At 31.5% G+C, this 15,885-nt stretch overlaps 2 protein-coding genes across 3 annotated transcripts; both read left to right on the top strand.

The window, feature by feature from the left end:
• Positions 1-642: 642 nt before the first annotated feature.
• Positions 643-4,977, top strand: LOC124838630 (putative 2-oxoglutarate-dependent dioxygenase AOP1). Of its 2 annotated transcripts, XR_015784400.1 has the most exons (4): positions 643-1,063; positions 1,263-1,593; positions 1,679-2,947; positions 4,654-4,977. XR_015784400.1 is itself a non-coding variant. In XM_047314280.2 (3 exons), exons 1-3 carry the CDS (start codon positions 684-686, stop codon positions 1,916-1,918), a joined length of 951 nt encoding a protein of 316 aa, XP_047170236.1. In that variant the 5' UTR covers positions 643-683; the 3' UTR covers positions 1,919-4,977. The 2 variants fall into 2 exon arrangements, 1 of the variants encoding a protein (XP_047170236.1); XM_047314280.2 differs by having other exon boundaries at positions 1,679-4,977.
• A 1,867-nt stretch (positions 4,978-6,844) lies between these two features.
• On the top strand, positions 6,845-13,107 carry LOC124838631 (paramyosin-like protein). The gene is made up of 11 exons (XM_047314281.2): positions 6,845-7,053; positions 7,134-7,299; positions 7,861-7,941; positions 8,196-8,309; positions 8,460-8,639; positions 8,935-9,014; positions 9,701-9,740; positions 9,860-9,967; positions 11,392-11,472; positions 12,163-12,285; positions 12,864-13,107. Exons 1-11 carry the CDS (start codon positions 6,908-6,910, stop codon positions 12,909-12,911), a joined length of 1,167 nt encoding a protein of 388 aa, XP_047170237.1. The 5' UTR covers positions 6,845-6,907; the 3' UTR covers positions 12,912-13,107.
• The last annotated feature ends 2,778 nt before the right edge of the window (positions 13,108-15,885 follow it).

Here is a 15,885-nt window from a genome sequence, read left to right as displayed (position 1 = left end):
GAATAAAATAAACGGGCTTAATTAAATAATAACAGGGAATCTTAATTATTCGTTAAGTTCATTTAATCCATCTTCCTTATAATTCTACAAGATTCTATTATTATTATTATTTTATAGCAACTCCTTTAAATGAAGATTTAAAAAAAATATTAAGTATTAATTCTTCATATAAAATTAATATTATGCATTAATTAAGCCTCACGCTATGATAAATTATTATACGAAATCTATTTCTTTATTTTTTGACTTTAAAGTTGTTTCATGGCACATTCGCTTAGTCAACAAATTTTGCCACCACATTTTGGATGTAGTTTTTGGTTCATCACTTGAATACACATTCAACCAGTTAAACATCCATTTCATTATTTTATATAAGCTTTTTATCTGCTTTATAGATGGCATTCGACACCTGAACGTTGGTTTGATCTTTCTTTTTTATTGATATTATGCAAAAATAAATGTATTTTAGAACTAATTATATATAATATTAATATATTAAATATGAATATCGTGTTTCTTTAAAGTTAATTTCACTTGAAATTGACATTAATAAAGAGAAAATACATATGTATAATAGTATTTAAACTAGCTCGTACTTTGACTTGTTGATATCCTTGTATGACAAACTCTATATATATGGAGACAAAACTGGGTGTAAGAAGAGAAGCCACAGGTAGAGCAAAATGGAAAGTGAGAATATGACAATTCCATGCTTTGATTTTTGCAAGAGTGGGATGAGATTGGAAGAAGGGAGTGAGGAATGGAAAGAAATGAGCAAGAAGGTGAGAGAAGCGTGTGAGAATCACGGTTGCTTCATCTTGAAGTGTGATGAGATCCTCCCCAAGAGTGTTTGTGAAGAAATGTTTCATCACATGAAAGCTTTGTTTGATTTGCCTGAAGAAACGAAACAACAATACGTAACTCCAAAGCCTTATAGGAAGTACAAGGGCAAGAACTCTGTCATCCCCCTTTGTGAAAGCTTTGGCATTGATGATATTCCTTTCTCAGATAAGGCTGAAGCCTTCACTAACCTCATGTGGCCACAAGGAAATCCACCTTTCTGGTACTTACAATTTCTTCTCTTCTACTTTCTTCTTTCTCCCACTCACTGATTTTCTTTTATTTTCTTAAAGTATCAATATTCTGAATTCAGATGAAAGACTGGATTTTAGTACTTCTGTTAATTGAATTGAATGATGAAAATGTTCATAATAATGACTTATATTGAATCCCTTGTGTATATTTTCCTTTTGGACTTGCAGTGAGACACTAAAGACCATGGGCTTGAAGATGGTAGAGCTAAGTTTCCTTGTCTTGAAAATGGTAGTGGAAGGTTATGGTCTTCCCCAACATTACATTTCAGATGCTGAAAACATGAAAAACTCTAGCTATTCACGATTGATCAAGTACAAAGTTTCTGAAAGCAATAATGAATGTGAAATTTGTCTTCCACCTCACACAGACAGCAGTTCTTTAACCGTTTTATGCCAAAAAGATGTTCAAGGACTTCATGTATTATCCAAGACAGACAAATGGATTGAATTAGAGATACCCCATGATGGATTTGTAGTCCTTGTTGGTGATATACTAAAGGTATGTACATATAAGTACATAAGAATTGAAATTCTTTGACCATGCATTCATTAAATGATTGTAATGAAGTTGCATGAATGAACAGGCATGGAGCAATGGAAGACTTCATGCAGTCACACACAGAGTGGCGTTGAGAGGAGTGAAAGAGAGATACTCATTTGGACTTTTTGCAAACCCAAAGGAAGAGATGAAAATTGAGGTTCCCGATGAGTTGGTGGATAATGAGATTCATCCTTTACGTTATCGTCCATTCAATTATGGAGAGTATTTTAACTACTTTGTTTCAAATCCCATAGAAGCTCTTGAAGTGTTCGCATGCATTTGAAAGCGATATTTATGAATAGGAGCAAGAGATTTCTACATATATCTCATTATATATGTAATGCAAAATAATTAGAGGGACCTTTACATTAATAAAACTTTTCACTTCTATTATATAGGCACAATTTTGTTTTAGTGTGGGGGTGTTTTGAATTGTACACCTATTCTTTGAATCTTTTCCATGCACCAAATGAGAATCAATAGTTGTGTTCACTGGTGCAAAAAAGTCTGTGAATTTAAGTCTTTTTCAAAAAAAACAGACTTAAAAAATATGCGCTGACAGTTTTGTAAATAAAAATGAAATTTTTACATCTGTTACCAGACTTAGTATTTTTACGTCTGATACTTTTCTAATACTTAAATTAATATTTTTACATATCTACTACTTTTCTATAAGACTTAAAAATGTGTTATTTTACATGTCTTACTTTAGTTAATAGACTTAATTTAATATTATTTTCTAAATTATAATATATTTTTCTTTCTAACTTATTTTCTTTCCCTCAATATTTTTCAGTTTCCTCAAATATTTTACACTCACTCACTGAAAAAAACCTAATACTTCATCCCAAATAAAAAACGTAAACACCGGTTCATGTTACAAAGTTTTCGCAACCATAACCTCCTTTGCCTCCCTCTCGCGCTAGATTCGAATGCTCCGCGATGGAGTAAGCCCTTGAAATCCCACGCGCCAAGGACGCGAAGAAGAGAGGATGGTTGGCGTGGAGCGCCTCCCCAATGTTCTTGAAGCTTCTAAGAGGGTCAAAGTCACTTTGCTCGTCAAATGATGCCTGAATCTCTTGAAGGATAGCAGCTTCAAGGTCTCGCAAGGCACGCTTCAGGCTCTCGACTCCGCCGCCGTTCGAGCTGGCGACCACTTCAAGTTCCAATATAATGTGTTCGCTTCCGTGGGAGAATGGTGGAGGCACAAAAAGCAAGGATCTTGGTGGAGGTGTGTTTCTGGAGTACGGAACATGTGAAGTTACGGGGTTTGGTGGAGGGGTGTTTCTGGAGAAGACAAACTAAGCTCCAGGTATGGTGTTTGTTGTTTGGTTCTTGTTTCATTTTCTTAGGTTGTTCTAGAACTATGCTCTGTTTGAGTTCAAATAAAAGAGAAAGGTGATAAGGAGAAATGGGTTTAAACGTCTGAACGTGGTAGGGTTGTGTTTCTGTAGTAGGTTGTGTTTCTGAGGAAAAAACTTCTTATGTTGTTTCTATTATGAATTCGAAGCATGCCTTTTCTCAGTGACATAGAATTGTGTTTATTGTCTTGCTCATTATTATGTTTGGTCATTGGCGTATTCGTAGTTGGACCGAAAATGGTATCATAAATCGCATTTTATACTTGCGCAGAAGTCAAGCTAAGATAGAGGTAAGCTAGAGTGTCCGAATGGTGTGAGCTTGTTGTTTAATGAGATTGGTAATTTACTTCTAGAAAATGAAGGAACTATTATGTTCAGAGAATTTTGCTTTACTGTGATGAGGTTTAAATGCATCTATGTGGGCTAAAAAGAATGTTTGTGTTGAATGAAGTTACTGAGATTGTTTGCAGACTAGTTCAGTGCGAAATATATGTCTGACAAAACATTTTGCTTGCACGAATTAGGAATTTGCGATATAAACAGAGATTAGATCTATTGAGTGTTATGTGCTGCAACATGAATTTTGGATGAATGATAATTTGTAAGATATAATTTACTGTGAAATAACTTAACTGGTTGTTCATAAGCATAGAAATCTATATGGCTATATCAGTTAGGAATGGTGGCTGCTGGTTGTGTGAATAGAGTTTAACTCACTTAACTTAATTCATCTAGCTTAACTTGACTAGTGTAGCTTACTAACGCTGCTAATATCTTTCGAGCATGTAAATGTGGGCTTTGTAATGTGATCAATGATTTAATATGTTCCTCTATATGTGTAGTTAATATAAGCTGATTATAAATGCTCTTGTTATGTGTGGGTTGTCTGGTCATGAATGTTGTGTGTGCTATAATATGATATAAAGAGTTAAACCTTGAGTCTGTAATGAATTGGCTTATGGGGATATATGTTTAAGGGGGATTTGGACTCTGTTTGAATGAAAAAGGGTAGCTAGGGGTTGGCCGAGCAATATAACTAGATATATATTGTTAATCAGTGTTGAGAATGAATGGAAAAGCTTCTTTGTCAAATATAAGATGTGATACACGTTCTCTAAGCTATTATGATGTTATAAGGGGTTCTTTTCTCACGGTATTCATTAAGTGATGGTGAAATAACCGTTGCAATTCCTTACGTATCAATTTTCTCCATAAGGTCATATTTTCTTGCATCAGATGGGTCATACCACTTAGTTTCACTCATTGCTTTTGATAAACCATCTTACGTGCATTAATCTAAAATTTATTTATTTATTTTATTTGTTTGCCTATATTTTATAAGCAATCATGTGTTGTTATTCTTGTATTCTTTAAATGTAGGTGTAAATCTTATCTATTTAGTTTGACAACAATTGATGTTGTTTGACGTTAAATTGAGAAGTATGAAATATATTAACTTTTGCATTTACTCAAAGCCTAAGTTACCTGATTTCTTGGGTTCAGGACCAAGTTCCTTCATTTCCCTCAAAGACTATTATAGCTATTATATACTAAATTGGTAGGCTATGAGTGATCTCATTCTAAATGACCCTATATGCTTGTAAATTCTTTTTTCCAGTTTGCATATTGTCATAAATTTTTGTATGGAGAATCTCAGCTTTACAGGTTCGCAAATGGATGATGAATCCACTGTTCATCTTGTTTATCATGCCTACAATTTCACAAAACTTCATATGTATATCATCAACCAAAGATTCGAAGCATTGGAAGCAGGGGAGTCTACGTGCAATGACTTGTTGGGCATATACATATTGTTGAATTTTAAAAAGTAGTGGTGGAGGAATGTGTTTAAGTTAGACTTTCTCTAAACTACAAATTTTAAGATAGACATCTTATTATTTATTTTGATTTTAGAACTCTTTATTATGTATTAGACATGAACAATTGAAAATATATATTATGATATGAAAAATTTGTTGTATGTTTTGGTTTAATGATTAAACCAATAAAATACAAAATATATATAGTAAATTAAGTCTCTTATGGTCACAAAAGAATTAAATTTATTGTTTTTTTTATAATTATACGAAGATCTAAGTCTGTTGGTCAACAACAAACTTAAAATTTACGTCTGTCGAATCTAAGTCTGTTGTAAAACAGACTTAAAAAGTTCGAAATAACATACTTAAAAAGCTTGTTTTGCACTAGTGGTTGTGTAACACTTATGTATGGCAACATGACTTTCACAAAACAATGTTATTGATTGTGTTTGTGAAGTCTTCAAATCTTTCAATTACTGTTTATCAAGATTTTGAAAAAAAAATATTGAATTTAAGAACAAAGCTTGAAGCCATAAAAATGAAAGAAATTGATTTTGTTAAAGATTTTTTAAACAAACTTTTTAAGATAGTTGCACAAATAAGATTTTTGTTTGTTTGTGTGTGTGAATAGCTTTATGCCCAATGAGTTATACAAAAATATTTAGAGATTTGAGTAAAAATAAAAATCTCAATTATAGAAGAAACTAATTTGTTTTTTCTAACTTATATATCAATTTCATATAGGTGGTTAATTCCTCTGAGCTACTAATATATCTAGGAATGGAAGAAAATATTAAAAGTGCTCTTATGCCCCCAAAACAAAGGAAAGGCTCAAGGTAATACAGTAGTCTAGAAAAGGTCAACTACTATGGAAAGTAAGGAAGTGAAAGGAAGAGGAAGATGGAAAAATAAGTTGCCACCCTTCTCCACTGTAAGAAAATATACTAAAAATATTTGTTGGTTGAAGCTAATTATTAAATGTAGGGCGTATAATCACTTTGGTGGAGTTAAAAAATTTAACAATGTCGTTTCAAAATATGGTATTAATAAGTTTGAACACAATTTAATTTTTGTTAGTGATAACTGGGTTTTTTTGTCTTAGCATTCGTTTGTTGGTTAAAGTTGAATAAAATTTATCTTTTTCTTGTAATGATTTGTATGAAATAAATTAATATACGATATAGTTGTTTATTTGACTAAATTATAATGTTTAATTAGAGTTAAGAAAATAAAATAAAAGTGTTTTACAAAAAAAAAATGTTAAATTGTTAGAGATAAAAAAGTTATTTGTGAATTTAGAATGAACTTCAAAATACCTAGATTACTTATTATATAAAAAACAGTTCTTATTTCTTCTCATTGTTCATAAAAGAAATCTTAAGAAAAACACACATGATTAGTTCGTGTGTTTTTAGCTTTTAGCTTTTAGCTTTTGTAATATATTATTCATTTTAAAAAAAGCTTTTTTGAATAGAATGACGTAAGAATATTCACCTCCTCACCCAAATGTTCCAAAATCTTCTTATTATCTATCATTTACAAAAATATCATTTCATATCAAAGTTTCAAGCATTCTTGTTCTTTATTGGTTACTAACTTAGAATATAATTCTTTATATAAGTTTGTATTTATACATTTTATCTTGTTAAAAATGATTTCCAATATATTATCATAAATAATAAACGCATATTTTATTGTATATAAATCTATTAAACATATTAGTAAAAGGTTAACCACTAACACAATAATATTTTTTAATACCTATGACATTTTAATTTAATAAAAAAATATAAAATAAAATAATAATTTCAATTTATTTATAAAAGTAACATTAATACAAAATCATTATACAACTATATATACCTTTGTAAACAAACATTTGAACCTTTTTGTCGTGCATAACACTGACCCTATAATTAGTAATAATCTAACAATGAATGCATCAATTTACTTCATATTATAGGTTTTAAGTTGAAATTATTTGAATAATATATTTTTCAAGCATAAAAAGAAAGAATAATGTATTTGAAAGATTGGAGTAATACTCGGTGTTGCGAGAAAGAAAGAACGAAAGAAAGGGTAGAGCAGAGCATGGACGACGAAGGCTCAAACGCAAGCACCATCCAGAAGATTCTAGATCTTCTCTACGCCGCGGGCTTCGTCCACGCGACAGACTCCGATGCGCCACCGTCTGAAAAAGTGGCATCCGGTCTCTCTTGGTGCATCGCCGCCATAACGCAAGTTTCTCTTTCTCCCTTCTTTCAATCAATTCGTTTGAGGTTTTCTCTGCATTGAATTCCCCTAACTCGCCTTGCAGAGACCAGGACAAAACACTAGGCATTGAGGAATCTTTAGAATTAGTTGGATGCCCTCACCGTCTTCGACTCTCTCATGTCCAAGATCTCGAAGCCGACGCTCTTTTTCCTGTAATTCAGTGGCTTACGTCACACCTTCCACAAAATCAAGAACATTGTGCCAGTGAGGTATAGGACTATTGCTTACAGTGATCAAAGTTTTGGTTCTGATAATGTGAAAAAGGATTGATGATGCGCCTAATTGTTGAAATAATGAAAGGGAAGCTTGAAGTGGGTTTTGAACTATTTTTTATTATTTAGGTCATGCTTGTTTCTGTTTTTCGAAACTGTTTTTAAAAAGTAATATATTGTTTACTAAATTGTATATGAGGTGACAAAACTTATAATGTCATCTATAGTGTGCTTGGATGCCAGAGGGATTTTCAAAATTCCATACTTTTAATGGAAAAGCTCTCGAAACCATTTATAGCATGTATCCGAACAGACTATACTAAGTTGATTGGTTTTTCTAATGAGTCAATTAACAGATATTTAACTATGATTTCTCATTGATTATCCGTGTATAGAATTGAACTCGGTATTTTCTTCACCTGTATTTTCTAATAATCGGTTTTTGAAATGTTGTAAGTAGTTTTTAAAAACTTAATTATAGAAATAGCTTTTTCAACCTTTATCCAAATATGCTTTGTGTTTATAACTTGTTTAATACAGTGCTGATTTTTCGTATAGGTTTCTCATGCTGAAAATACCGTTGCAGTGGATGAGTGCAGGACTTCGATTGAGGCATTGAGTGGCAACTTGGATGAACTGGTTGGTGAGATCGATAAGATGTTAGATATGAAACTGGCTCTTTTTTTTTACAAAATGCCCCATCCTCCCCCATTTTAATCTTCTTTGATTGTTAGTTTAATGCTTCTCCTGCCGAATCTGTTAATTGTTAACAGAAAATGGACAACCGTTCTTTTGTATTTCTAATTTTGCTATCCTTAGCAGCATTTGCATCTATGCCCTGTATAAATTTATTTGGTTTTGCTATTGAATGGGCATGTTATTTTGGCTTAAAGAATCAGCAGAAGATGAACGTTATGAAGCAATTAACTACTCTACAAGAGAGAATCAATAATGAGGGTGCTGATTCTTCGGCACAGAAGTTAATATCTTTAATGACGTCTTTGAAGGTGAATTGTTTCTTTAAATTTATGTGATATTCAAAATTCTCAAACTGTCCAGTTGGTGCAGGAGATTTAACTAAGTTTTAATTAGCAGTTGCTCTAAAATATAATATTATGTCATGTGTTGCTAATGTCATTCATTCACTGTTGGTTCAGGATCATGAAAAGCAGGAAAATTACTTTCAGTCCAATCGCGATTCTAAACACTCAGAACTTCAAGCTGATATTAGTGAATTAGAGAGGCAAATTACAAATTACAGTAATAACAGGAATCTATCTGATGGACTACCTAATTCTTTTAGTGAATTAGTTGAAAAAGTCGATTTGATGAAAAAGGTAAACCAGTTTTAACAAGTGGATTTGTTTCCCACTCTTTTGTTCTCATCTTGTGGCACTTGATGATTTTGAATTGTTGTTTTTTCCCTGCAATTACTAAAATTATGGAACATGTGGTTTAATGAAATTGCGGTCATCACATGGTTGCAAAATATTCCCAAAATGCAATAATGCAGCTGCAGTTGCATCTGGAAACTGCTATTTAAAACCTTAAGCTTTCCTTTACTAGTTCTTGACCATTGCATATTTCATTGTTTCAATTACTACAAACCCCATACCTTTCCCTTTTTGTTAGCAACTAGCTGCTAGATTGAGGAATATTGTAGCACTAAGACGTCAGATTGATGACCTACCATGCCAATCAGAAGTCATCCAGTACGTTTGTTTCTTTCACCTTTCATTTGTATATAATTTCCATCATACTTTTCGGAGCTCTTTGCCAATGAATTTTGATATGTTCTTACCTACTTGTAATTTATTTACAATTTAACTAACCCAGGATATTTTCTTTCAACGCTCTTCTACTCTTTGAAACTATTTAACAACGTACAATAATTTAAATTTTTTGCAATTTGAGCTCATCTTCAACTCAATGTAGGAAAAAATACGAACTCAACATGATAATTTTTTAGATTTAAATTTCTTAATTTCTACAAGTTTTGTTTCCTAAACATTTTGAGAGAGTTTGATGACTAGATGGGGAGAGACTGAGAAGGTTGAAATTGGATAGGTTCGTAGAAAGATACCACATCCCTCCTTAACCTTCTAATACGTTCCTATTGGGTGGGAAGTTTAATCAATTAATTTACATAAGCCTGCTCGTCTCTAAGATACACTAATTCATGTGGAAGTTATGTCCCTGCTACTAAGGCATCATTTTAATAGATAAAGTAGAAAGTTGAATTATGAAAATTATCTATTAAAAAACAGTATATTTGGACCCTCGTGCATTGAAGATAGGAAAACAATCCCATGCATGTATGACAGGTTCAATAACATGTGCAACGGACTTGTAGCTTAAATATATTATTTACAGGATATTTCTTCATTTGTGTCTGCAGGTATGAGTGTCGGCTCTCCGAACTGTATATGCAAATCCAGGTTGATGCATTGTTTTAATGAAAAAACGTTTATTATTAAAAAAAAGATAAAAGTTAAGTTAGCAGGAGTGTACTAGTTTAATTGCTCATCTGATCATGTCCGTGGTTTTTCCTATACAGGGAAAACATCGACAAACTCATAAGTACTATGCTACCTACAATGCACTCTTGGAAATAAAAGAACTGATGTTAAAGGAAGCATCTTTGTTGAATTCGATCATTTCTCAGGTATTCATTGGAGAAGTGGAAACATGCTCTGAAATTTTCCTTGCATTTGGTTTGGTAGTGTTGAAGGGGACCTCAATTTAGACCAATTAAGGGTATCCACGACCAAGGCAGCTTTCTAACACCATACACATGCAATTGCTCAGAAAAAAAAAAGGTTATTCAAAAATATAGTAGACTTCATAATTACTAACCAAAACTCATTGTTTAAACATACAACCACCATAACAAGATTATATAACTAAAAAAAAGAGGACCAGATCAGAGGGAGTTCATAGAACATGGCACTAACAAAAAGTACTGGGAGTGCCTCTGAGTGAAGAATGTGTTAGTGGCAAATTATAAATTCTGATGTTGCATGTGTTTAGAATATTTTGGATGTGGAAGTACTAAAAATTAATATTATTGTCTATCATGAATCAACTATATGAAAAGTTAATTTATTGGATGAAGATTCATGTGGAAGTTACAAATTTTCACTTTTGTTTTTGAAATTCGTTGCCTGCTGTTCTCTGTTGCTGTCCCTGGTCATTTCTGATGTTTGCTAGCACCTTCCTGGTGTTGTCGGCGTTCCTCTTTTCTGTGGTACCATCTCCAACATTATATTCTGTTGTCATTCAGTTAACTCTCTTACCGTTCCGTGTTCTCTCTTGCACCTTGTTCTACACTTCCATTCGTTCCATGAAATGCTCTCTCAGGTCTTTCACGATTTCATTTCTGTTCTCCATTACTAGCATGTGAATGTATTTAATTTTGGGTTATTTTTCATCTTATATTTTGGGCATGTTATATATATCAGTTTATGGATCGTTACTCCTTACTGCTTTCTGATATTATAACCAACTGTCCTGAATGACTAATAGTTTAAGCTATTGGAAAGACACAGATGATTTAATCACCACTTTCCTATGTCAATGGGATTCTGCAGAATATTCTGGTCTGAGGCTTTTCTTGACCTCTAAGTCTTTTAGAGTGGCGAAAGAACTCATACGTGCCTTCAATTCCCTGTTCTGACTTTGACGAGAAGAAACCCAATTAATTGGGTTTGACGGGTTCCAGGTTTTCCTCAATACATTAAATGGTAGGGGCGGGGTTTTGGAAAGTAGTTACCCACCACGAACTCGGGTTGAGGGTGTGTTTTTGTCTAACTTTATGGTTTAGGTCACAATTTTATTGTTTTTTAATGTCCTTAATATTTGATTATATATTTGAAGAAAAATGTGCGATTACTTTAAAAAAGGTTTAGGTATCAATTCTTGATCCGCTGGGTGCCTGCCGCCACTACACCCTGTCGCCATCCAATGAGAATAAAAACTATTTGGCCCAGTGTTTCATTTTTCCTAAGGGAAAATGTGTTTTTTTTTTCTTTTATGTTAATCTAATAATCAGTTTTAGCTGTTAATGGGTTTCTTTTCACTTGGTTGCAGTTTCAAGAGGCCTTTAGTAGCACCGATGGGCGTATAAAGCTAGTTCATTCCATGGAAGGAATTGTCAAGGGAAGTCAACAGGTAATCCTATTTTCTAGCTTTCACAAGTGATAAATTTGGAAGGGTTAACTGCAGCTCTTTAAGTGTCGTGTTGATTTTAATTTAATAATTCTAAGAACATTGAACAATGGGTGTCGTGTTGTTTTTAACTTAATAATTCTAAGAACATTGAACAATATGTGTCAGTGTTGATTTTAACTTAATAGTTCTAAGAACACTGAACAATATGATTAGGGATAAATTGTTTGTATGAGCCGTCGCATTATTTTTTCCGTTAGAAATTGTCATCGAATTATAAAAAGAACGCAAGACACAGATAGCAGAAGCTTTTATAAGCAAAAATTTCGGCTTCTATTTCCCTAACATGGGATGGGAGGTATGTAAATATTTTAGCGATATCACAATACAGGACTTTTTAATGTTTTTAATTACTAGTTTTAAAATAAAATTTTAATAATTTCTTACAGTACATAATTAAATTGATTTTATTATTATATCATTAATATAGTTATAATTTAAAGGATACTTTTGTTGCACAATGTTCAGTTTCATGGTAATTTTTAGAGATAAACCCTTATAATTTTTATTTAAAAAAATCTTCATATTTTCTGTTTAGCATGTCATTAGGATTTTAGTAGACTTTAACTCTGTTTATATTTGTCCACTGAACGTGCTTTTCATAAGAGCTTTAACTGCTGCACTTATGTGCAGAAGCTAGAAAAGGTTCATGTAGGACTTCAAGAAGAAGAAAGAATCCGCAATGATCTGAAGGGAAGGTATGCTGCAGCAGTCGGTGAGAGGAAGCGCTGCTATTACCTGTCGAAAGCTTTTCAGGTTAGCTTTTCTGGTCATCCGATGGCACGGCTTTTTGGTGATTTTTGTGTGTGCTAATTCTGCGTTGCGTTCCATAATTGATTGCTGTGTGTATACCATAACAGAATCGGTTAATTTAAGAATAAATTGGCACTTGACAGTGCATGTGTGGACTGTGAGTAAGAAATCATATTCACAGTAGTTAGAAGTGTTTATTTTAAATGAACTAGCTTATAATTTTTTTTTAATGAACTGAACTGAGTATGTTTTTCCTTGTATCTGATTATTATTACCCTCAATCATTCTCCTTATTATTAATGTTATTGCCTGAGAATTTTAATAAATTTGTTATAAATTCTGTCTTTCTTCTTATTGTCTCATCTAATACTAAATTGTATTATTTATTTGACTTAAATCTGTTTACATTTTTTTATTTTAGTATAATATTTTATATTCAGTTAAGCAAAAAAATGATGTTAAAAAAAATAGAAAAAAATGAAAAACTACAATTATGTTGAAATACTTTTTTGTCCACAAAATGATAATAAATTGGGTTTCGTTTCGGGGGGACTTATTGAAGAGGATTCTTTAATGACCAGGCCCAATGTGCGAAGAAGGAGAGTGAAAATTGCCCACAAGACAAATGAAAAGTGCACAAAGTAACGGTTGCAGTTCATGCTCACAACAAAATGCTTGTTTTTGTACCATGAGGTATGACATGAGTTGCAGTTATCATGTTTCACATTCATTCATTCTTATTTGCAATTTTATTTTGAACTAATATAAACCACTCCTTATGTTTAGAATTATTTTTTTGTACGAGGTTTCTGTAACTCTATAGAAGATCCTAGTAATATTACATCATATATATATATATATATATATATATAACTAAATGTTTTTCTTCTTCAGTTCTTTATACACGTCTTTCTGGAAGCATAACAAAACTAGAATTATTGTAAGACTTCCAAGCTTTGTTCTTAGATACCAATTACAGTGTTTTACTTTCTTTTTCAAATTTATCTCCATCTATTATCTATTTAGACATTCACTTCAAACAAAAAACATAAGTAGTTTTTTTACATTGCTAAGATAATATTTAGACTTCTCAACAGTTAGAACTTTCGTAATAGTTTGAATTTTTACGTTTCATCGTGTACAAAAATTTAAAAGATGAGGAGAAGGTAATGGTATTATATATATATATATATATATATATATATATATATATTGGAAGGATATGTATGGATGTTATTAATTAAGAAAGATTAGATTAAAATGGTAGATGTGAGAAGAGGGCATTGGTATGAGTTTGAGTTTTGGTATTTAGGAAAATATGAATGAATTTGACAAGGGAAGGAACAACGTATTGGGAAGAGGTTTTAATACCTCAAAGTCTTAAACATTATAAAAAGGATCCAGCTTGAATATTAGAAAAACAAAAATCATCCTTAGGTCCATATTTGTTGTTTTCATTCAATTTGTTTCCTTTGTTTTTTTTAAGTTCTATTGTATTAAATTGATTCAAATTAGTCCTTTTCATTGAATTTGTATACATAGCTTTAATGTTATCTTTGTACATGTCACACTTTGTAGTATTTTTTATTATTTTATTTTATTGTTTTATAAAAAAAATTGTGTTAAATCAATATCTCATGGAGTATTATTGTCACATCGATAGTGGAGGAGTTCTTCCTACAATTCCGTAGTAGACTTGCACCTCTAACTTTTTTCTTAATATCCTTTTGGTCCTTCTGACAGAATAATAATTAATATTATTTTCTCTCTTATATAAAAACAGTGAAACTCTACACCTCCCACATATCTCTTTCACTCTTCCTCTCGGTTTCCCTTCCTTTCTCCATTATTTTTGTCTTCCCTTTTCCGTAGTGTGCCTGTGCTTGTAGTGGTGTTCATTCTTGTGATTTTCTTCTCCGTTTACTAAACCTTAGTTTTATGAGAGGTTCAGAAGTCTTAACCGTACACAGTTAAAGTTTTGTTGGTTTTCAAAAATCGATTAACGCTCCTATGTGGTTTTGTCGGTTTTCAAAAATCGATTAACGCTCCTATCTACATTGAATTACGGTGATGTCTTAATCAACTTTTGAAAGTTTTAATCTGTAATTCAAAATATAATTAAGGCTTTGCCCTAATTGACTTTTGAAAGTTTTAATCCTAATTCAAAATATATATAATTAAGGTTTTTCCGAAAGTTGGTTAAATTTTTTTAAAATTAAATGTATTTAATTTTTTTAATTATTATAAAATGTTATATTTTGTTGTTTTTATTTCTTAGTAAAATTTTAATACGTTTTTTTTATATTTAATTTATTTTTAATATGTTTATGTTTTATTTTTTTATTTAATTTTGAATATATTTTGTTGTTTTTTATTTATTAGTTATTTTTATAATGTGTCTATATATATATTTTTGAATATTTTTATGTTTTTTTTATTTAATTTTGAATATGTTTTGGTTTTTATTTCTTTTTGACTTAATTTTAATGTGTTAATTTAATTAATTTATTTATTTTATAATATGTTTATGTTTTGTATTTTGTATTTAATTTTGAATGTTTTGTTTTATTTACTTATTAATTAATACGTAATATGTTTTGTTGTTTTAATTTATTAGTTAATTTTTAATATGTGATTTTGCTTTTCTATGTTGTGAGTAAACAAGAACGCCAAAATATCCTATAAATAGTCGAAGTAAATAAATTCTTACATAAATAGTATTAATAAACAAAATATATATATAATGATAAAGTGTTATCCAGATGATGATATTGTCTTCACGTATATTGTAACCACCTTTATTGACGTATGAGTTATCTGTAGGGTTTTGGTAATACATGTTATTGTGCTCTTTGTGACATCACGACATGATATCATGGTGTGGTGTGTAGGATCTTGACAATAAGTCTAATAAATAGATAAAAATCATGGTGTGGTGTGTAGGATCTTGACAATACGTCTTATAAATAGATTAAATAGATAATCAGTTTGAACGACATGGTTTATAGCATGCTTAATATACCACAACTAACATTGATCAATGATTAGAATGTCTGTGGAAGACTCTTGACAATCATATCATAGTATCATCTGCTCATATTTGAATTGGCTTAACACGCGCTTAAGCAAATGTCAGTGACACATATCACTGTGTCTAATCCACCCAGAAAACATAGGATCACATTGAATAGATGAATAATCCTATGTGACTTATATGGGTACCAGATTGCATCGTATGTCAGATAATTAAAATATGACATCTCCTCGAGAAGACTTTAACCTTGTATTGGAGTTACAAACTGTGAAGTTTGAGAATCGCTTTCTACAAAGGTGGATGACACTTTCCTGCTTATGCCAGACTTTCGAAATATGATTAAGGTTAAGGCTTCTGAACCTCTCGTAATGTTTACTAAATGGAGAAATGATCACAAGAACAAGCGCCACTATGATCACAGGCACACACCATGAAAGAGGCACAAGAGAGATAGAAGAAAGACTAAAACAATGAAGGAGAGAGGAAAGGAAAGGGAAATCGGGGGAGATACCTAAGGGACGTAGGATTTTACTCTTTTTAAATAAGAGAGAGATGTTAGTTATTATTCT

The sequence above is a fragment of the Vigna umbellata genome, chromosome 2, assembly GCF_029865625.1.
Source record: "Vigna umbellata cultivar VRB3 chromosome 2, Vumbellata_1.0, whole genome shotgun sequence".
In the NCBI taxonomy this organism is placed as follows: domain Eukaryota; kingdom Viridiplantae; phylum Streptophyta; class Magnoliopsida; order Fabales; family Fabaceae; genus Vigna; species Vigna umbellata.
The sequence above is the reverse complement of the archived record's forward strand: the minus strand, read 5'-3'. Positions and strand labels throughout refer to the sequence as shown.

What these genes read in the sequence shown, in the direction of transcription:
- LOC124838630 (XM_047314280.2), top strand. Translation starts at nt 684, where the DNA reads ATGGAAAGTGAGAATATGACAATTCCATGCTTTGATTTTTGCAAGAGT. An exon ending in CAAGGAAATCCACCTTTCTG is followed by an intron (nt 1,064 to 1,262) that starts GTACTTACAATT and finishes TTGGACTTGCAG; the next exon opens with TGAGACACTAAAGACCATGG. An exon ending in TTGTTGGTGATATACTAAAG is followed by an intron (nt 1,594 to 1,678) that starts GTATGTACATAT and finishes ATGAATGAACAG; the next exon opens with GCATGGAGCAATGGAAGACT.
- LOC124838631 (XM_047314281.2), top strand. Translation starts at nt 6,908, where the DNA reads ATGGACGACGAAGGCTCAAACGCAAGCACCATCCAGAAGATTCTAGAT. An exon ending in AAGTCGATTTGATGAAAAAG is followed by an intron (nt 8,640 to 8,934) that starts GTAAACCAGTTT and finishes CCTTTTTGTTAG; the next exon opens with CAACTAGCTGCTAGATTGAG. An exon ending in TGAATTCGATCATTTCTCAG is followed by an intron (nt 9,968 to 11,391) that starts GTATTCATTGGA and finishes ACTTGGTTGCAG; the next exon opens with TTTCAAGAGGCCTTTAGTAG.